Source organism: Haliotis rufescens, unplaced genomic scaffold (genome assembly GCF_023055435.1).
Source record: "Haliotis rufescens isolate VD_foot unplaced genomic scaffold, xgHalRufe1.0.p SCAF_107, whole genome shotgun sequence".
NCBI classification, from domain to species: Eukaryota; Metazoa; Mollusca; class Gastropoda; order Lepetellida; family Haliotidae; genus Haliotis; species Haliotis rufescens.
In genome coordinates, this window is record NW_025963788.1 from 223,629 (window position 1) to 247,054 (window position 23,426).

The window sequence follows — 23,426 nt, forward strand, 5'->3', positions numbered from 1 at the left end:
GGAAGATCAGCTTGCAGATGCCAGGTACGTAGCAGGGCTTCGAGACATAATGTTCCATGATTTCTATACAGAGATCTTATGGAATGGATTGATTTAGATATTTTCCTGATCTCTATGTTACTACTGTAAACGCCAAGGGCCTTTTAGTTTTGTTGTTTTCGGAAACCCTTTGTTATTATTATGATCAAGTGTTTGTTGTGACATGGTATTTCTATTTGGGCTTGTATAAGAGCTACAGGTGCAGGACTTTTAAGGTTCGTGTCCTTATTCTCATAACGCTGGGATTTGATGATGAGGGTTAGTTACCAAGGGTATAAATCTGGCAGAGTGCATGTCAAACAACATGTTGCATTCAATTCCAATCATGTGTTGCCACCTGAACCGCCTGAAAGTGAGATATGGATCACAATGAATAATGACAGCTTATCAATCTTTAACAAATTCACACTGAAACATTGAAAGGATAAAGACAAGTTAGTTGTTTTCTGTTTCAGCTTGTTCAGGGTTTGTGGGGAGGTTCACAGACATCCTCAGGGAGGACTAAGTATTGTGTGAGTATTTGTGTTTGTGATAAATACAAACTACATGTATTCATCATGGTATATTTCAATGCAATGTGAAACATCACACTCACAATAGTCCAGCTCTGTGATGGCAGCCTGTAAATAATTGAACATGGACCAGGCAATCTAGTGATTGTTATTATCAGCAATGATCCATGCCCTCAGAGTATGATGACAACCTAGTCTGACCACCCAATTCATTAGTTGATTAGTGTTTGCAGCGGTAGGAACTAACTCTTTCAGTCCACTAGTCCTAAAATGATAGCATATAGCAAAACCTTTAAAATGTCAAAATGACTAGTGCCAATTTCTAACCCTCGTGTTTGGATGTTGTGTTTGTGTGTGTATGTATGAGTGTATTTAGGTTGGTTTGTTGTTTAACGCCGCACTCAGCAATATTCCGGCTATATGACGGCGGTCTGTAAATAATCGAGTCTGGACCAGACTACCCAGTGATTGATATCATGAGCATCGAGCCACAGAATTGAGATCAATGACATGCATCAACCAAGTCAGCGAGCCTGACCACCCGATCCCGTTAGTCGCCTTTTACGACAAGCATAATGGCCTTTTACGGCAAGCATGGGTTGCTGAAGACCTATTCTACCCCGGAATCTTCACAGGTCGAGTGTATTTAACTTAAATCATGAATCTTATGCTTGTTTCTCCGTGCTTTTACAATGTAACCCAAATTTTCTCGGGGATAATAAAGTATTCTCTTATTTATATCATTTCTGAACAAAGTGTCATATCAAGGTTAGATCTCTGTCAAAACAGTGCCATGAAAAAGCCAAACAAATAGCCTAGAAATAAAAGTAAATACTGCATTGCATTAATCTGCATTTCAAGAAAATTTGGCAATAATTCATGGAATGATATTCACCTCGAACAAGCTATTTCCTATGTAATGTATGTGTTGAATGACCCTGACTTTGTTGTCAAAATATTGTTTTGACATTTGTTAAATATGGGGATAAATGTCATCTCTGAATGTTTGACATGAATTATTATGATTAGGGTAGTTCTAAGTCGGAATCACAACCGGGGTCTTTTCATTTGAATCAAATGTACAACATGTACAGTTTGGACATTTTTCTGTGATGTGAATGCTACTTATGTTTGTAGAATGTCCGGATGAATAAAAGAGACAGTCATCTGTGCAGCATCAATGCAAAGAAAGACCATAGAAGAGCAACAGTGAGTAGTAAATATTTTGAAATTATTCTGTTTGGTTCATATGGTTATTTTGCAAATATGTCTTCAGTTTGTTCCTTATCGCTGTGGGCACGGATGTCCTATTATCTAAGGCACTACGATTTTCTGTGCAGAGTTGCATCTCTTGGGCTTTGCAGAAACCTATAGTCATGGGTTCAAATCCTGGTTCTCCCCGATTATGTTGCTAGGTTTGTCAGCATTATACACATGCTCGTGGGATTCATCAAAGACCTGCATCACTTAGGGCTTTCTTCCCACATCAAGCTAACATGCGGTGATATATCTGGAATACTGTTCAAAGCAGTGTTAAAGCCAACTCATTTATTTAACACTGCATCCAGCAAAAGTTTGGCTATATGACAAGGATTGTAAATATATATTTTTCCATGTTGATGAGTTGAAACAATCACTAAATGACATCTCTTAAAAAGATTCCCAGCATTCCAAGCCTAATTAATAGATAAGGTAGTGATTGAGTAGGCTCATTGATCGCATGTAATCATACCACAGTGATGTGGGATATTGTCCTGATAGTTATCATCGGTTTGTCTGGACCGAGTTCATAACATTAGTCACTGGTTTGTCTGGTTGAGATTTGAGATGTGATTATCTTAAATGTTTAGCATATAACAAGACTCACATATGACAACTTAAGTGATGTTGCTGCCTTCTATCTGTAAGTACATGTGGCAACAATTCTTTTTGATTGCTAAAATCTTTTTACATAATGCTGCAGAAACTGAAGTCCTGCTTGAGATCCCTGGATGAGTACTCCAGGTTGACAGTCTGGAAGGACGAGACAAGGGAGTCCTAAACAGAGACTGCACCCCTTCAGATATCAGAGGTGATTTGCAGACAGCGATGACGAGGGTCCTGTTATTTCAATGGAGGCCGACCGAGAAGTTGTATGCCAAATGGTACTGGGACACACAAAGGCTGGTCTGGCTAATGTGAGAAGACCAACCAATGCCAAGCTGGAGTGGAATTCTTCCAGGACATTCAGGAAATTCTTGTCTTGAGCCATATGGTAAACACTTGAAAGGAATGATAAATGGGACTTATTGTTTTTAAATGTGGACCCAAACACCAAATGGAAAGTTCACAATTCTACTAACACAATGCAGCAGAGATAGAGTCCAACTGGTATCCCCTCATCCTGGTTCCTGTTCATCCATGGCAATATAGAAAGAAAAGGAGGATTGTCAAGCGAACAGTTATCACACTCTGTTGTGAGTATTGAAGAATAGGATGAAATTGCATACTGCATCAGGAACCATCATGTGAACACTGTTCAATGTGCGATATACATATAGGCATATGAATAAAAGAAATTGATAATTTGATTGTTGCTTATGTTTCATTTGCCAGCTGTGTAAATGGGGATGTTTCATGATTTTGCCTCAGTTTAATAGCCACACTTATCTTATGAAACCATGCATTGCTTGGGCATCTCAAGATAAATAACACATGTTTCCTTTGCTCTGAAAACGTCTGATGACACATTGATCTGTTATGTCAAAGGTCAAAGTCACAACCAGACAAAAAGTTTGTTTGTGGTCTAACTCTTCCTTTGGACAGGGGTCGAAGTTGGAAAAAGGTCGTGTGTGATCTATATATACTACATTTTCCCCTAAATTGCCTTTTCTGCAGAAGTCTTAGTAACTCTTATACATATACTGGTTACATTACTTCCGTATTTTGGTCAGTGATATGTTGAATTCTACCAAAGGACTGCATATTTGGTTTATGTGCTGGATAGCTCTTTGAAATGTTTTTGAAATATTTATCACTGATATTGAAGGTCAAATTCACACTCAAAAGTGATAACTCTTGAAGGGTTGAAGTGTAAGATCAAGGCAATAGTGAAGGGGTCATTCATAAAGTATTTCTGCAATTATAACTAAAATGCCTATTTCTGGAGATATTTGTGAAGTATTAAGCACATAGTTGTTATATTATTTGAATACACATATATGTGCAGTGGTTACAACTCCAGTGTCAAATTAACTCTCAATCCCTTTTAATAAAAGAATTCACAGTAACTGAGGAAGATCTTACTGTAGTACCATAAAACTAGGGTTAGGCAAATTTCAATGAAGTTAGTATTTTGGATATAACAAATACATGTACCGTTACAAATATTATCATCTTATTATCATCTCACTAGGACTAAAGGCCCAAGTGAGCACATTGTCAATGACTTTTTCTTTTTCTCAGTACAAACTGGAAGTCTGGACATGAAATTTAAGGATATCATTATACGAGAACTGATGTTTGTTCATTAAATAGCATTAACATCTGAAAAGGACAATATATGAAATTGAACAATTGTCTTCTCCAAAAATGTTTTAGGAGGATATTTACCATTAAAGTAACCCAGAATATCACAACAGCTACCTGTAATACAAAGGCTAACATTTTTTACCAGAAGCAAGTCATGAAGAAAATTTGCATCCGGAAACCTTCCAGATGCCTTCAGCAACCTTCAAATTGCTTGGTATTTTCAAGTTAATTTTTTTATGTGTTTCACACTTAAGTGAACAAAATGCACCCCCCAAATTATGACATTTTTTTTGGAAGGTTTCCGGAAGGTTTCCGGAAGGGATCCGGGCCGGATCCAAAATGGGTAGGTATCCGGAAGGTTTCCTGAAGGTTTCTGGAAGACGGAAACCTGCACTTTTTTTGCTGTGGTATGAGTCTGGGCCAGACAATCCAGTGATTGACATCATGAGCATTGATCCGCACAATTGCGATACGATGACATGCATCATCCAATTCAGCAAGCCTGACCAACCGATCCTGTAAGTCGCCTCTTACGACAAGCATAGGTTTGTGAAGACCTATTCTACCTCGATCTTCACAGGTCCCTGTGCTCACGTAGCGAATCATAATCGATCGGATCTTGAACCGTCAGGTGTTATCCCATGTGTCTTATAACGGTCCCACAGTATTGTAATAGTACTTGGTCCTACGTGGAAAAACCTGGATACGGACAAAGACGATTCTTCTGTTTGCGGTCGAATGATGGCGTTGTTGCGTTTGGCTTCCTTCAGTCGTGACATGTTTTCGCTGTTCACTTCCTGTGATCTTGTGATGGCATGCAAACGAAAACCCAGCGTTTTTAGCCCAAAAGGTGATGTTGCACGTGCATGTCATGATGGTGTGTTTTGGCACTCAAGTGCTCTCACGTGGGTGTACTGTCCATCTTTTCACCAAATTTCTGCAATATCCCATTCTTTCCACACAAATAAAGTATTTTCCCAATTCATACATTATTACATTCATGGTATTAATTTTGTTTAGATGTGTTCCATGGTCTGTCAGATATTTACGATTTGTGCGGTTTTTTTTGGCAGGGTATACGTTTCCAAAGAGTAAACTTTATTTATTTAGTTGCTTTTTTCGTCTGCTAAAAAAACATGTCATTTTCACTCATCCTACTGTCGTAACTAGTTTCGGGGGTCCCGTGCGACCCTGCTACAGTTACTAAATGTACTGCCGTTCCTGGTCCTTGTGGTCAATTAAGCCAGGACATTGCCCTCGCCTTGTCCACCACGGCTCGGCTCCGTCAAGGAGTGATTGGCCTAATGACCCTTACTCCCAGTTGTCTCTATCAGCATTCACACCCGCATAATAAAGAAACGCAACACCAGTTTATACTCACATAGTTTTACTTACTCTCAGTCCATCTATCACTACAGAACAGGATCAGACTGGCCAGGCTCGTCACTAGCTGGTGGAAACAGAACGATCAGGATTCGACTTGATCGACTGTAAACTGCGCTCCACTCTCCTAATGTTGTGGGTATCATTTTATAGTGTTCGAGCCTGACCTGTCCTTGTCACATGTCTCAATACCTCCATTTGATTCGTTAGAAGTTTATATCTGACCATGAACTCATGTGTGTCGCCATCGGAAAAATACCAAAAACCTACGTGCCAGATTGCTCATCTCTCTATTGATTTCGTGACTCTCTCCGAAGCTCCAAATGGATTATACCTTGTAATTCCCCATTTGTTTCATTAACTCATGGATAATAACCAGAGACCAATCCAATGATAAATGTGAAATGTCTTTTCTCTATTGATTCCTTTCCAATTACAAGTTCTGTCACGAACTATATCTAATGGGTTCTATTTATTATCATTCCTTTCTGAGATGCATTTTTAACCTTATAACATCCTCCGCCTGTGGACAAGAGCTGCCCACAGCTCGGAAGATCTAAGCATGAGTTCCGGTCTGAGATATAAAATACAATCACAATAAACATAATGGAAGTAAAACAGGATCGATCATTATATATATAAAATTGTAATCAATTTTCAAATGTTATAACGATTTCGAAAACAACGAATACTTTTACAGTTAAAAATGTATTTACCTGGTAAAGAATAAGTTAATGATCCTGTGTTATTTCGTATAACCACAAAGCATAAACACCATGAAATATTATTCAAATACCATGTAGAATTAATTAATAGCGATGCATAAAAGTCAAATGTCACTGCACATGGCCACAATAAGGCACCACCATTCACGAAAGTTCATTTGTCGCTGGTCCAAATCGAATTCACTGGCTCCTTTCTTGTTTCGAAAAGTCAACTGGCGGAATGCTGTCCAATGTCCTGGAATCCTTGAAAACACGCAGTCTATGCACACAGTCAGGTCCTCGGCTGGGGTGACAAAGCGAGAGGTCGACTTTTCTTGACACTGCTTGAGTGTTGACTGGTCGCTCTCTAAAGATGTTGTATGCCGATAGAGTTACAGTGTATATGCGGTCGTCGTGAGCACCTGTAGATGTAGACGTCGGGGTGCTGACAGATATAGATAACTCTCTGTGGCTAGCGGTGTGTGTTTAGCGGCAGAGGTGATAGGACAGCGTGCATCCTCGACAGCAAGCGTGTAGCAAGGAGCCAGAATAAGGATTTGGCGTGGACCAGACGACAGCGGGGGAAGTGCTTGACTCTCCGCCCTTTAGAATGGGGTACGGCCATCATCTACAACACTTAAAAAGACTGGTAATTCACGAACAACAAGTGACGAATACCAGACCAATTATAGAAATATCAATACATAGAACGATGTGCCACCTGCAGCTCAGACAGCTGCCTGTAAAAATAAGACTATAGACACAAGAATAGTCTTCTGGCAAATACATATCTGCATATAAGGATGCTAACGGTAGGAATCGAATGTTTGGATTAATTGGTACAGGTCCAATTGCGTTGTCACATATTATCAGAAAAAGACATTGATAAGCACGATCAAATCGCAAAACTTATGGACTGCTTGAACAGTACAGTCGGACTAACTATCATAAAATTCTAACCAACAACATTCAGCCAATGCTTTGTAGTTATTAACACCAAAACGAACAACATATATAATTGTTATGGGGTGGACTGAGAGCACACATTGAAACACCGATAGTAATTGAACCTAGACAGTAATATAGAAGATACACAATAGGAGAATAATGTAACGTAATGTCACCAAGTGACTATCAGATGACCATCATATGAGAGAAACCAATTCCAAATACAGGTCTTGTCTCTACAGAAAAGTAATTCATTCAATATTGTCACAATAAAGAGATGCAATAAGTAGAAATAAACTTTTCTCCTTGTAAATCAGTATCTGTAAAGGGGATAACTAATATGATCAAATATTTCAAATTCGTAACCATTTTATATTCTGATATTCTCACTGTACCCTACTGACTATGATGCTGAGGGTGACGAGTGGCCTGTCGTTAAAAGGCTGGGATATAACAAAGACAATCAATTATGAAGTAATACGTGCCATAATATCCTATTTGGGCAACGAAAACCATTATCATTATTTCAAGGCAGCTGGCCAAAGTGGAGAGGTCAACAGTGCTTAAAGAAACCTCAGAGGAACTGATCTCGATGTTAATCATGTCAGAGGTAACGGCAAAGCGACTCCACAATGTTGAAGTACCATAAAAACACCTGTCGTGGAAGGAAGGAATCGTTTTAAACGAAACGCCATTAGCCAACTTACATAAATTTTTCCCAAAATATATATAGATTGTGTCGGGGTTTGAATTTGCAAATTGTGACAATCAAACAGTAAATAATAAGTGAGGAATACCCGCTGAATACGAAAATTAGTTAAAGGATGTCCAGCCGTTAACGTGAGGTCTTGGGGACAAAGATAAAATTGTGAGACCATACTTTCATGACATGCAAAGGAATTTGTCAAATGTAAAACCAGTGACGTAACCGGTCGATTGACTTTTTTTATTCTTCGAAAAAAGCAAAATGAATACCAGAAATACTGTCGATATGATCAGAAAAACATCCATGGAAATAGTGGATTTAATCAACGACATAAATGAAGGAGGGGGATAATTTGGATAGGGTGTAGTTGGATTTGTTTTCCAAATTGGCAAACCGTCAGTTGGGGAGCCTGCTGTAAGTAAGGTCAATGCAAAAAATAAGCGTCAAACTTTAATCCGTTAGAAAAGAACGACTATTAAGAGAAACAGGGATAAACCCGCGGCTATGCTTGCCGTTAAGTGATATGGGTTGGTTAAATCCCCATCTAAAGCGTAAGGTGGGAGGGAATCCATCCAATTACCATCAATTAAATTATCCGAAATGACCTGTGCCTTTTTCATACGCTGAGAAATAAGGCGTAAATCAACTTGAAATTCTGTGTCCTTTCTACGAATTTCATCGAAAACTTTATCAGCAATTAATAAATGTGGGATCTTAAAAGCGGAATCTTTCAGAAGGGGCTGTAAACTATCAATGCTTTTTAAGATGGATGCATTAAAAAATTCCGATAAAAGTAAAAAATTAGGTGGGTATAATTTTGAAGCAGTTGACTTTTTCACACATGTATGAATTCTCATGTCTATGTCGAATTCATCCAGTTTCAACGCACAATAACAAGGAATTTTAAATATACAAATCTGACAAGCTGGACGCTTCTCAATGCGACCCTTGCACGTTAGTATTATGGATTTAATGCCAGTTAAAAGAATTGTGCCTCACACAAGGATTTAATTTCTTGTGTGTCTTTAGTAAACAAAGCAAGTGCGCATGTGAGCGATGTTGTTGGTTTCGGACTGTGAAAAATTGGACAGTGTTTTTCGTGTTCACCATAACATGTTTGAAAATCCCTAGCCGAAAATTCAATATACTGATCTTTAGCCTCCGAAACAGCAAGATAATCTGGTAAATTCATAACCTGAGTGACATGTGTACTTGATTGATTAAATGGTAAGCCAAAAGAATTTATTCGATATACATCAAGGAGAGTAGAATGAGTCTGGATAGGTACAATAAGCGAAATTAAAATTGAATTTGAATTCCGGGAACAGTGAACAGTGCGTTCCCGATAATAATAACCTGGATCCTTATGTGCAACGTGAAACAACGGGTATTCTGCATTGAGACGTTTTTGAATCATGTTTAACGCTCTCTTTACTTCCGAAACTGGGAGTAAAGATGGACTCAATCGTTGATTAACTAACTGTTGAATGCCTAAGTACATTTCATCAATTTCTTGTCTAATAGTAGTTAGGAACGTGAGGCGAAAAATAAATCTCTCAACATCTTGTATTTGTTTAGTGACAAGTATAAAATCTTTATGGTTTGTTTCAATACCCGCGAGAGCGGATGAAATGCGTTCATTTGTTTTAGTTATAAATGACGACATCTGACGAACTTGGACTTGAAAAGCACGAGAAGTATTAGCAGCATGCAACGACAATTGTTTAACATACCGCGCCAGTCGTTCAACATCCTCGACTGTAGCAGTACCAAACAGCGAACGACTTATTGATCCAATAAAAGGAAGTATCGCCCGTTTAGTGCGTGAATCCTTGTGAAAAATGTTAATATGGGGAATTAACAGGTTAATGTCTTTATGGACATTTGTCCAATATCCGAACAACTCTAGTTCGGCCTTTTCTATTTATCCATCCATCGCCGAAACGGTATAACAGGCCAAAGTATATGTGGAACAAAAGTCTCGATATCTTGATCTATTGCCCATTCCATCTAAATCAGGCAATTTATATTGAAATATATGAATCCATTTATTCTGGGAAATGTCGATTCGTGACATATGTACGAAGACAACTCCCCATGGAAGTCGGAGTTCCGTATGCACGGAATTAACCCGATTCTGGATGCTAACCAACGCGATGACAATGAATAAGACCAATACTGGTCGGAGGAGGCCTCTGGATTATAAAATTCAAAGAAATAAGTGCATCAACATAATTATTAACTTCATACTAAATATCATATATCACTCATCGTAAGAAAAAGGTTTCCATGTCTTGTGAAACCTAGTAACTGTTTGACTGTATTCGTCTCGAATCTTCACCTCGCTGACTGTATCTTAGAAGTATGATAACAATTGTCACAAGTAGGTAATATATAATCTCACACTGGGAACCGTGCGAGTAAGCAACATCCAACAATAGTGAACTTCTTTTACAGTATCAACATATATCATCACAACATTATTTATTGTCTCGTTTTTGTATTCCACGTCACATGACTGTATTCAGTTCACATGACTGTATCTCAATTCACATCATCGTATATCACGTCACTGTATTTGTAACCGTATTGTATAATCATGCGACCCGTAGTCGTCATTACACGTATATTGTAACTCATGTGTTTTCTCGTATATACACACAAAGCGAACTTGCTTTATAGTGGCCTTCGAAATACATGTGCAGCCAGAATCATCTCGTAGAAGGAGTATATAACCATGCGACCCGTAGTCGTCATTTCTCATATATTGTAACTCATTTGTATTCTCGTGGCCCGCGAAATACATCTGCGGCCATAACCCATGAACATGATTCGTTTTCTTCAATGTCAACCAACACATCTCTGTAAATAATCCGAGTATTCGGAGTATTCAAAACACAATATTTGACAATCACAATACACATTTTCAACATATATGCACGTTTGTATTTTTCTATAACCTTGTGACAATCGAATCATCTAACAATGTAATAACGACCTATAGCATGTGCTAGCTCCATGCATATAGCATCATGTAATTCTAAACCTGAAATAAAACACATGCAAAAATCAATATTAGAGTGTACCGTCTCCAACACGAAGGCTGCAGTGTCTGAACTAAAAAGGAAACAAAATATAACAATTAATCTGAAACACTATTCGACAAATATATTCAGATATATCCTAACGTTTTCGCTTCTTTTTTAATGACTTCTGGATCATGTAATCACGAATCAATCCTTGAGGGATATTAGATTCAGGTTCCCATGTAGCTTCCTGTAAAGTGAAATTTTCCCAGTGAATCTTGTAGTACTTTTCTCCATTCACTATTTTATGCGCTAAGATTCGTTTTACTATGAAAACGTCATCCTCCTGTAAATCAAATCGGGATTCTGTACCTGCTTGGGGGTTAATGTCTGAGGCGTCGGGGTGGTCATCTCCGTATGATTGTTGTCAGATTGAGACAGAATCGTTTGGTTGTCCGTAGCAACAACTGGAATTGGGTTAGTTGGTCTATCTTTCGGGTTGACAAACTGTTTAAGCCGATTCGCGTGGACAAAACTTAAATACTCTGTGATCATTATACCAAGATAGGTTGTAAGTAAAATATTACAATTCACTTGAACCGTCATATTGCCTTTATGCTATCGACGAATCCCTATGGGGTCTGAGATTACACTAAGAGAGAAGGAACTGTACTGTCTATCATACAAATCTGATACTATGTCTGGTACAGTCAAAATCGATATCTTGTCGTCGTCAGCTGATTTGGCGAAATCATTGCCTGCACCGTTCTTATCAGTAACATGTTTTTCCCCGATCGATACTGAACTGCGAAAGCGAAGTAACTTATTGTTTTTTGATTGGGGGGGGGGGGAGATTATAATATTTGAGAGCTAGAGAACAGTAATTTGTTCTTGTTCTGTGGTCACTGTTTGTTGACCAGCAACAGCAACAGGTGGTAACAAAATACAATTTACCCAGAACATTTGTTGAACCATTTTGATCGATATTGAAAATTCCTGACCGCGTTTTGTTGTATCAGAAAATCTGAGCCTAAAATCATAGAAGGTAAATTGGCTACAACTTGAAAGCGTCGGTCTATTTAAAAAAAATCACCAATAATTTGAGGTAAAATACCTGACTTTTGCAAAATGATGTCATTCCACAGACATGATTCATTGAAAACTTCAAGACTTAAAAATCTAGTAGCATCTCCTGAATCCACAATTGTAGAAACTAACTTTCTCCCTAAATAACATGAATCATATGCCTGTTGTCATTTTGTTTAAAGTGACTTGCCAGTGAGGAGATTAAGGCTGCTTACAACATGGATACTTAGAAACCGGTGGGTCACGTGACGTCAAATAAGTATTGTCAAAAGTCAGTAAGTATGGTTTGCTCAGCACAGTGGCAAAGTTGCCTGAAGGATAGTGACTATAATTGTTCATGGCTGGGTGGGGAACGGAGTGATACATGTACCTAGTTCTACATACTCCTGTGACATGTCAAATTGGCAGGCAAAAATGAGATTTTGCATTACACGGGGGACACCTATCAGAGTAAAAGAAAAGCATACTTACCACCACTGGTGAGGTTAGCCCGTTGCGAAGTTGGTTGCCGTCGTCAAAGATGCTGTTGGTCCTGCTGGTGCTGAAACTTTTGTCCTGTCTGTTTACACGGCCGAGTTAGGTAGGGAGGATATGGTCCGAGGGATTGGGGATACTGATTCTGACTCCAGTGAAAAGTATTGATCTCGGACGGTGAAAAATAAGTGTCGCCAAAAGGGTAGCTAACTGTTCGCTCAGAGTATCGATTGCCATATGGACTTCCGTAATCTCTGTAAGAGCGGAGCGGATGCGGGCGCGGAGGGGATGAGGGGCGGAGGAAGTTGTCCTCGGTAGAAGGGAAGTCCGACACATGGAAATTACTCACGGAACGACAATAGGAAAAACAAAGACTGGGATCATCTTAAACATTTTGTTCAAGAGAAAACCCGCATACTCCACCATGTCGTAACTGGTTTCGGGGGTCCAGTGCAACCCTGCTACAGTTACTAAATGTACTGCCGTTCCTGGTCCTTGTGGTCAATTAAGCCAGGACATTGCCCTCGCCTTGTCCACCACGGCTCGGCTCCGTCAAGGAGTGATTGGCCTAATGACCCTTACTCCAAGTTGTCTCTATCAGCATTCACACCCGCATAATAAAGAAACGCAACACCAGTTTATACTCACATAGTTTTACTTACTCTCAGTCCATCTATCACTACAGAACAGGATCAGACTGGCCAGGCTCGTCACTAGCTGGTGGAAACATAGAACGATCGAGATTCGACTCGATCGACTGTAAACCGCGCTCCACTCTCCTAATGTTGTGGGTATCATTTTATAGTGTTCGAGCCTGACCTGTCCTTGTCACATGTCTCAATACCTCCATTTGATTCGTTAGAAGTTTATATCTGACCATGAACTCATGTGTGTCGCCATCGGAAAAATACCAAAAACCTACGTGCCAGATTGCTCATCTCTCTATTGATTTCGTGACTCTCTCCGAAGCTCCAAATGGATTATACCTTGTAATTCCCCATTTGTTTCATTAACTCATGGATAATAGCCAGAGACCAATCCAATGATAAATGTGAAATGTCTTTTCTCTATTGATTCCTTTCCAATTACAAGTTCTGTCACGAACTATATCTAATGGGTTTTATTTATTATCATTCGTTTCTGAGATGCATTTTTAACCTTATAACACTACTATAAATATATTGCCTCTTTACTTGTATCAGTTGTTTGTTTCTGCCGACTTCCATCAGTCTTTTGTATCACTGGAGAAGCACAGGCTATGAAATATGACTTTCTTTCGTCTGGGACAAACCATTAGCTTCTGAAGGTTTTTGATAAATGTGTAAAATAGGAGAACTGTTAATCGAAAATAAGCTACTGGGATATATCAGGTAGCTGTTTCGTTTGATGCTAGATACACAAGCAAGATAATATACCCATCAATAATTCATACTTATCTGTCAGCAACAATTATATGCAATATATAGTGTCGATAACTGTTACCTATAGAGCTGATAATTTTTGTGCTCCTTTAAGTTGACTTTTGACACTTAAAGGAGCACAAAAATTATCAGCTCTATAGGTAACATGTCTGTTTCAATGTGTCTGCGCTGTATGTGTCACAATGTGGATTGTGTGTGTGTGTGTGTGTGTGTATGTGTGTGTGTGTGTGTGTGTGTGTGTGTTTGTGTGTGTGTATTTGTGTGTGTGTGTGTTTGTGTTTGTGTATCTGTCTATATATGTGTGAGTGTCTGAGTGTCTTTCTAAGTGGGTCAGTGTGTGTTTGTGTGCCCATATGTCTGTCACTCTGTCTATATCTGGGAGTTCATGTCTGTTTTACTGTGTATGCACTGTATGTGTTTGTCACCATGTGGATTTATCTGCGTGTGTGTTTGTGTGTGTGTGTGTGTGTGTGTGTGTGTGTGTGTGTGTGTGTGTTTCTCTCTATCTCTCTCGCTCTCTCTCTCTCTCTCTCTCTCTCTCTCTGAATGTGTGTGCATGTCTCTTTGTGTGGTATATCTATCTATGTGTGTCTGTTTGTGGGTCTGTGGATGGATCTCTCTCTGTGTTTTGTCTGTATGTGTTTGTATCTGATTGTATCTCTCTATCTGTTTCTCTGTGTTTTTCTGTTAGTTTGTTCGTGTATGTGTTCGTATCTCTGTGTGTGATTCGGTGTGTTGTTTGTGTGTATCTGTGTGTGTCTCTGTATGTTTGTATATCTCTGTGTGTGTGTGTGTGTGTGTGTGTGTGTGTGTGTGTGTGTGTGTGTGTGTGTGTGTGTAGGTGTATATTTCTGTTTGTCTGTGTGTGCATATCTCTTATCTGTTTGTGTTAATGTGTATGTTTGTGTGTGTGTGAAGTAACTGTTACCAGCATCATATCATAATCGCGGGGAGATTACTTTTGAGCTGTACTGTAGGTCATATATATTGAACAAAGGTGACAGTCAGTCTGTCTGTTACCGCTTCCACAGAAACACACGAGGTGTACTATGTTCTCGGTGGCTGTGCCTGTGTTGATACTACTGGGGGCCTCACCACAAGAAGCAACAGTACTTGGAAGAAGGTTTAAGAAAATTGACAAACCTTTTGATGATACACTAAACATTTTATACGAAGTTAGTGCTGTATCTCTCTTGAAATGCAATGTAGAATGCAGTGTTCTTCCCGGATGTCTCGCCCTGGAGTACAAGCGTACTACCTCCCACTGTACCATGTACGGCCACCTCAGTGTGACAGACGGGAGTCCAGTGTCAGTGGGCCGAGTCTCAGATGATGCATGCAGATATGCAATTTCGGACAGTAAGTGGAATCTCATTTCATGGTACTCATATCAGAAAAGTCACATAATTTCCAATGGCTATTCCCAACCAGCTGATGCTAATGTGTAGGGGTGTCTAAAATGTGGATCGAAAGTTAACCACTCGATCCATTAAGAAGCCTCTTACGACCTTCATAGGACCTTCATAGCTTTCTTAGGATCTATTCTAACTCTGATTCCCCGTTACCTGTCGTTTAGGCGATTGAAATATATGATTGGATGGGTACAATGTAAACCTAGGTTGTGGTAATAGCCTAATTACGCCTCTTTACTGACGACATACACCCGTCTGCCTAGTTCAGAGTTCCATAGGGGTGGGGTAGCCTTGTGGTTAAAGCTTGTCAGGCCAAAGACCCGGTTCGATTCCCCGCAGGCGTTCAATGTGTGGAGTCAATTTCTTCACTCCCTCCCTCACTCACTCACAGGCCGAAATGACCACATCAACGATTCAGCTTTCGAGGATTATATCCCGTCTAACCAATTTGATTGGTTGCCTTTGACTGATATAATAGATGATCGAATTAGTAAGGTTGAAATACATGTTTGAATTAACAAACTCAAGGCTAATGAGGCAGCTAGGGTAGGTTACACTATTGTCGAAATGTTAAAATTACCAGGCAATAATCTTTTCTTGATTGTTTTTTTTCCAATTCTCGAAACGAATATGGGGAGTTTCCTGTGTCGTTGTCAAAAGCTATCATTATCCCCTATTGTGAGAGGAGATTACACCTTACCTGAAAATGCTATATCTCTTCCAAGTGTTTTGAGCTTATTCATATAAAACTCTGTTCAATCCTCACTCATTTTATCATCATTACTATATTGTGCTTGAGAGTAAGAACATGACTGTGCTCTCTCATGAAACATGAACATGCCAAAATGTCAATTTACAAATCAATAGTATGTGTGTCCACCTCTGGTTGCGATCTTCGTCTCATGGAATGGACCAGGCGTCCTGTGGGATATCTGTCTATATCTGCTGGAGCACGTTTCGAAGTTGCTGGAGTGTCTGTTGACCAAATGGTGTTTCTGTGGACGGTAATATGTCTTGCCACACCACGTTGACTCGATCCTGCTTCAAGCAACCGATGGCTCGCAGACGCTCATTTTCAGACAGGCGTGGCTTTTCGTAATGTTGAATAATTGCGTAATTGTGTTGTTTTTCTTAATGGTTGTTGTCAGCACGATGCTAAACAATGCATATAAAATCCTGTCAACGCACATGTTTTTATACCCATTCCTTGGTAGTGAAATGCATGGGGTTTGCATAAAAGTCATCTTTTGCATGAATGCCAGCTTTTCTGCAGCAATTGCGTTTTTGTAACTTGATTCAATTCATGTACTACAACATTGAAAACCAAACTTTACTTGTTTGAAAAATACACTAAAATATTGGTGTCATGGGGACTTTTGTTGTTGAGTATATATTTGCAGTCAGTTGGCCTATTACTGTTTCGTTATGTGAGTGAGTTCCATCTTCAACATTCAGCTGAAGAAAAGGGATACACGACTTTCCAAGTTGAGGGGGACGAGATCCATCTGAAGAGATACAATGTGGCACGTACATGGGACGGAGCCTTAGAGATGTGCAGGTCTGACGGCGCCACACTGGTCAAGATAGACACCGCGGAGAAACAGGACATCGTCAGAGGCTTGTTCAACTTCAAGTACTACACAAACAAAAGTAAGTGACACTGTAAGGATAGCTTCTGATTTCTACAGATTTCTGTAATCAACATGTTATAGACTAATAACTCGCAAGATCCATCTGTGTAAGGGCACTTTTAGTTTGCAATTCAGAAACATCCCACTGCCTTATCCGTTGTATGTAGTTGTCACAGGTTTCTACAGGTTTCAGGTAAACATGTGATAGACTAAAACCCGACAATATCCAAGTCTTAGCAACCCATTCTTGCCATAAAAGGCGACTATGCTTGCCGTAAGAGTCGAGAAACGCGATCGGGTGGTACGGCTGGCTGATTTGGTTGATTCATGTCATCCTATACCAATTGCGTAGATCGATGCTCATGCTGTCATTCACTAGAGTGTCAGGGGACAAGATTCGATTATTTACACATCGCTGTCGTATAGCTGGAATATAGCTGGAACAAAAGATGTTTCAGTCACACGAACCAATCAATCACAGCCTCTAGTCCGTCATTACCCTCGTCTGCCCCCTCCCATCAGTTACACAGAACATAAGTTACAAACAGTTCAATCACCACCTTCTGTAAAACATATTCTCCCGTCAGTATCACAGTCGCGTCAGTGATACCAACTAAGAAGCCAGACATTCCGGTCAATCACACCCCTTCGTCAGTCACACCCTCTCCCGATTTAAACAAAACATTTAGTTTAATCACGCCCTCCCGTCAATCACACCAACAAATCAGTCACACACTTCCGTCAGTCACATCCATCCTCTAGGCATAACCTCCAGAAAAAACAAAATATCCGATACTGTAGCGTCTTCACATCATTCCGCCAATCACACACCCCTCCGTCTCACTCTCCCGTCAGTCACACCTTCCCCTCATCCCCTCCAGTTGGTGTTTCAGAGGAGCCCTGGATTGGACTGCGGGACACAACCAGGTCAAACGTCTACAGATGGACTGACGGTTCCGTCCCGACGTACACGAACTGGCACAAAGGGGAGCCAAGCTTTACATATGAAGGCCATGACGAGGACTGTGTCCTGATCCAGATGTCTGGGTCTGCTTGGAACGATGATGACTGTAGTAAAATACGCTGGTTTGTGTGTGAAATGTGATTTGAACATGTTCACCAAATAATGCCTGCAGCACCTGCCTATCCAATCATCGTTCGTCAGGGTAGAATGTCAACAGACAGAAAAGCATTTCAGTTATAGCATGGGGTGAGAAGTGATGCAGATCTTAGACATAAGCAACTTTTAAACATACACATCTATCCCTCTTTCATTTAACTTTCTGTCACTAAGTACCAGTGTAACTGACGGCACTAATATCCCGTGGAGATGGGACAAGAAAGGACAGATGCCTTGTTGTGTGAAGGAGATATCATGTCGATCTTTCACATACCCAGAAACATATCAGGGACACAGGGCCGAGTAGGGTGCAACCCATGGATGAACAGGAATACCCCAAAGCCCAACCACAGATTAACTGTAGTCATATGAAACAAGCGCGAGTTGTTTAGCTTCTTCTGAGTAGTATATATATATAAGACAGAACTACTTGTATACTATCGAGTTGTTTCAGTTAGCAATTTCAAACTTAATGTTAACTAAATATAACCTTTAAATTAAAGTATTATGCTACTTTTGTTTTATACAAAGTCGTTAGATCAGATTATAAATTTGTTTGAGTTGATTGGAAAATGTTCGTCATTCAGTTTGCGTCCATGTTTAATCAGTCAGGGTTGCCTATTGTGGAATTTCCTGCAAAAGAACCCGGCTTTTCGCATGCTTTGGCAAAGTCACTGGAGCCCGCGTAAAAAGACTTATAACATCCTGTGTACTGTGATTCCCTGCCTTCATTACCGCCAGGAGACACGTCAAGTTGAATGTGTGTGAACTTGAATGTATGTGATATAAAAACTGATTGTTTGATTGAAAATTATTTTGGAAACTTCAAAATTTTAGTGTTGTTTTTATGTTTCAGTGTATTTTATTGGTTACCAAAGATTGTAACTGAGTTACTTTGTTATTGTTGAGATTCGGTAGAAGCTCATTGCGTTGTATTTGGACTGTTATTAGTCGTCAGGAATGTAGTGCAATTTAATCTAAGCAGTCAGGAAGTTGCTTTACTAGTATTTAGATGCTACAGAGGGGTGTAAACTTCCACAAACGGCGAGACTGGTCTCGCATTGTATAGGGTCTTACAGCATTGGACAAGTGGGTCAAGAGTACGTGTGCCTGATCTCTCACACATTCTGTCTCACATCTATATTCATCAAGTCAAGACAAGCTTTCGTGTTGGGATCGCCGATCGTCCCTTGTTGATCGTTCCTTGCCTAGCCCATCTCGGGAGCTTGACCACTGTCACTGCTGGGTGAATATATATTATTATCACTGGCATCAGCTAATTACCTTTGCATTTTGTATTTGACACTGACCAATGCACTTGGCTTGATTTTTCTAATGACCGGATGCCTTTGTGATGTGTGATTTTTATCCTCTAATGAAGCTATAATGATTGTTGGTGAATTTTGGCACCTTCTCATAGAGGTTACTCATGCATGGGAAAAATTATACACGTAGATATAAATAATTCCTGGCATTAACCACGTGAAGACAAAATGTGGTAAATACAAAATTAACACATAGAGGCGGCGTAAATAAAGTTGTTTGGTTATTTTCTTACGCCTTAATGCCAGATAACATTATCATAACATAAATTGGTTTTGCAAATTCTGAAAACACGGGAACAGGATATCCTTTACACACTATATTGCCTGTAAGATTCACTGTGCACAGGTATATTTCAGCGTTTCTGCTGTTCTTTATTGGAAATAAAATTACACTGTGGTGTCATGGCTATTGCTGCGTATTTGACTCCCGGCCTTCATTACAACAAGGTGACTTGTATTTGTTTTCTGTTTAACACCGCACTGAGCAATATTCCAGCTATAGGTTAGTTGGCTGGTTGGTTTGTTGTTGAACGCCGCACTGAGTAATATTTCATAAGACCATTAATAATTTAACAAATGCCAATGGTGAAGGTGTCACTGAAGGATACAAAATACTGCCTGAACAGAAAGAACTTTACAAAATCCTGTATTCATCTAGAAGTTCTAATAGGGAACACACTTTTGAAATCAGACAAGTATTAGATGGTGTCTATAATCATGTGCAGATAGCATTGAAAAACCTGCTGAAATGTTTTAACTCCTAAAAGTTGTAAACAAAAGCCCTGGCTGATTTGTGTCCCCAGTTTTTCATTCTTTTGGAATGACTTCGGTGTATGGGTTTTTAGGTATATATACAAAATTCAGATTAATCAGATAATCTCAACTATAGTTAGAGGAATAATTGCATGTATTCTGAAACGAAACAAAGACAGAAGGCCTCTGAAAAACAGGCGACTGATTTAACAATTTTAAGCTCTTGTATAGAAACCAAAATTAAGAAAACTTTAACATTAAAATGCAAAACATTAATTCATAGTAACCAAACCGACTTCATACCTTGTCCATGGATAAGTGAAACTGACAGAAGCATGTATAATTATCATGTGTGTAGCTGAAAGAGCAAAATAGGGCAGGACGTTTATTACTGTATGTTTTTGATGAGGGTTTTGACACAGTTTCCAAACGATTTATTGACTTGGTTATGAAATAATTTGGTTTCAGACCAAATATCATGAAATGGGTTAATATCTTAAATAAGAATGCATCATAGACCATACCAAATGGATATCTCTCCAGTTTCTTTTCAGAACCAAAGAGGATGTAGGCAAGAAGACCCACTTTAACCATTACTTGTTTTGCTTGTAGCTTAGATACCAGGAATAATGATTAGGAATAAGAAAGGCTTAAAAGGAATAACAATAAACGATGTGGAGTCACTCAGTTTCTTTAAATACCAATAATTTGGACATGGAGCAAAAGACTGTCGCCATATCCAAGTTTGCTCTTTCTGTAGTAAGACCCATGATAGCACTGACTGCATGGATACCATCAAATGTGCACACTGCAGTGGTGATCACATGTCCACTTCAAAATCATGTCCTCTTTTGTAACACAGACCCAAATTCTGAAACTAAAGTGTGCAGATGATATCTCCTTTTCAGACGCCAAGAAACTGGTATCAACCACTTCCACTTCTTCACTGACCTTTTCTGATGCAATCTCCTCTTCCCCTGTCAAGGCTGATAATGGTTGTCAAACAGCTATTAGCTGAGTGTCGAATGATCAGAAAAAATATTGTATCAAATTGATGCTAATGACAACAGGTACATAAAAGTTTCACTCAAAGTTTCACCAAGTTTATAAGCAGCATCTGATTTATGAGTTAGTAGTTGGTCCAAAGTATTAAGATGGTGAATACTAGACTTAGTTCCCTTTTTGGACCATGTTCCATACCATGGACATTAGACTTTGTGAAATCATTTTTGACATATAATTTCGTCAAGATGTGCGTTTAAAATTTAAAATTTATTCAAATTAGTGACGGAAATAACACTCTGACTTTTCCCTAACCTTCCCAGGTTATTGGCAAGCATCGCTAAATCACAGTTTAGGTATGTGTGGCATTGCAGAGGACTTTGGAACACATTTTTCAATTGTTTTCATTAGTTCATCAGGAAAGCATTGTTTGGGATCAGGAACGTCAGTAAGCCGATCAACCTTTGGGTTGTCTGTACAGAGATTCAAATGCAAGCCCTCCGTGATCGGATACCAGCTTCACGGAAACGATTAAACTCTGTCCATTTAGAAACATTAACGCTATGGTGTTCCAGGAGTAATATGTGACCAGTCACTTTTGTAAGGAGGAACATCAGATGGGATACTTATTTCACATCAACATCCATTAAGTTTCTTTGCAATAGTAACAGTTCTCATTTTGTTATTTTTTCAAAAAGATATTGTGATGATCTTATATTCCAGCGAATGTGATACGGAAAGGCCGTCAAGGTCCCAACTTGTCTTTTTTGCATCTTCTGACATTGGTTTAGGATTCTTACAATACAGAATGGTTTCAAGCAGTTTAGTATTTATTTTGCAACGATAGCAATTTCCGCTTTGTGTTTGGTACATATGTCACAGCTTTCTTCATATTGCAAGCATTGCCATTATTATAAATATCATTTTTCCGATTTAAACCCTTGGTTTCTTTATTATTGCTGACTCTTGAAACCAGGAAACAACATCGGATACTGTTCTATCGATTTTACACGAGGTCGCAGAGAAAAGTGACTCATCCATGAGATATGAATTTCCAGGTGTATATTCCTAATGCAAATTATGTAATCTTTTTGGTTTACTATTAGTAGTTTGAAAGGCCTACTCAGAAGCTTTAAGAAAATTGTTGTAGGGATCCTAACAAGTATTGATAAGCGCCCATAACGTGGTGGTTCCACGACTGTCGGCCAGTTGCTGTGGGTTTTTGCTGGAGCAATGATCACGAATATCCTGCTGTGTTTCAACATAATAATAGCTATGGCAGCCCGGTTCCCGAACTCGGAGAAAGGTAAGCAGTGCTGTCAGGGTGCTATCACAGTCTCTCTAAGGGTGCTGTGAGATTCTGTTGTCAGGGTTCGTGAGAGTATGTTGTCAGGGTGATTTCATAGGCTGCTGCTACCATAACGAGAAAGGCCGTTGTTTGTGTGCGGTAAGAGGCTGTCGTCAGGGTGCGGTCATGGGCTGTTGTCATGATGCTGTGAGAGGTTGTTGTCAGTGTGTTCTGAGAGTCTGTTGTCGGGATGCTGTCATAGGCAGATGTCAGGGTGCTGTCAAAGGCTGTTGTCAGGGTACTGTCACGGTCTGTTGGCAGGGTACTGTCATGGGCTGTTGTCAGTGTGTTCTGAGAGTCTGTTGTCGGGATGCTGTCATAGGATGTTGTCAGGGTACTGTCATAGGCTGTTGTCAGGGTACTGTCACTGTCTGTTGTCGGGATGTTGTCATGGGCTGTTGTCATGGTACTGTCATGGGCTGTTGTCAGTGTGTTCTGAGAGTCTGTTGTCGGGATGTTATCATAGGCTGTTGTCAGGGTACTGTCATGGGCTGTTGTCAGTGTGTTCTGAGAGTCTGTTGTCAGGATGTTGTCATAGGCTGTTGTCTGGGTACTGTCACGGTCTGTTGTCGGGATGCTGTCATAGGCTGTTGTCGGGATGCTGTCATGGGCTGTTGGCAGGGTACTGTCATGGGCTGTTGTCAGTGTGTTCTGAGAGTCTGTTGTCGGGATGCTGTCATAGGATGTTGTCAGGGTACTGTCATAGGCTGTTGTCAGGGTACTGTCACTGTCTGTTGTCGGGAAGTTGTCATAGGCTGTTGTCAGGGTATTGTCACGGTCTGTTGTCGGGATGCTGTCATAGGCTGTTGTCAGGGTACTGTCACGGGCTGTTGCCAGGGTACTGTCACTGTCTGTTGTCAGGGTACTGTCATGGGCTGTTGTAAGGATGCTGTGAGAGTCTGTTGTCATGCGCTGTGAGAGTCAGTTGTCGGGATGCTGTCACGGGCTGTTGTCAGGCTGCCGTCACTGTTTTCAGGGTGCTGTCATGGGCTGCTGCTGGCGTGTCGAGAGAGGCTGTTGCCAGGG

General features: G+C 39.9%; 1 protein-coding gene across 1 annotated transcript; it reads left to right on the top strand.

Annotated features, from left to right (window-relative positions):
- The first annotated feature begins 15,080 nt into the window (after positions 1–15,080).
- On the top strand, positions 15,081–17,957 carry LOC124123103 (CD209 antigen-like). Its single transcript, XM_046486374.2, has 3 exons — positions 15,081–15,168; positions 16,677–16,871; positions 17,746–17,957. The coding sequence occupies exons 1-3, from the start codon at positions 15,081–15,083 to the stop codon at positions 17,955–17,957; spliced, it is 495 nt and encodes a 164-aa protein (XP_046342330.2).
- The last annotated feature ends 5,469 nt before the right edge of the window (positions 17,958–23,426 follow it).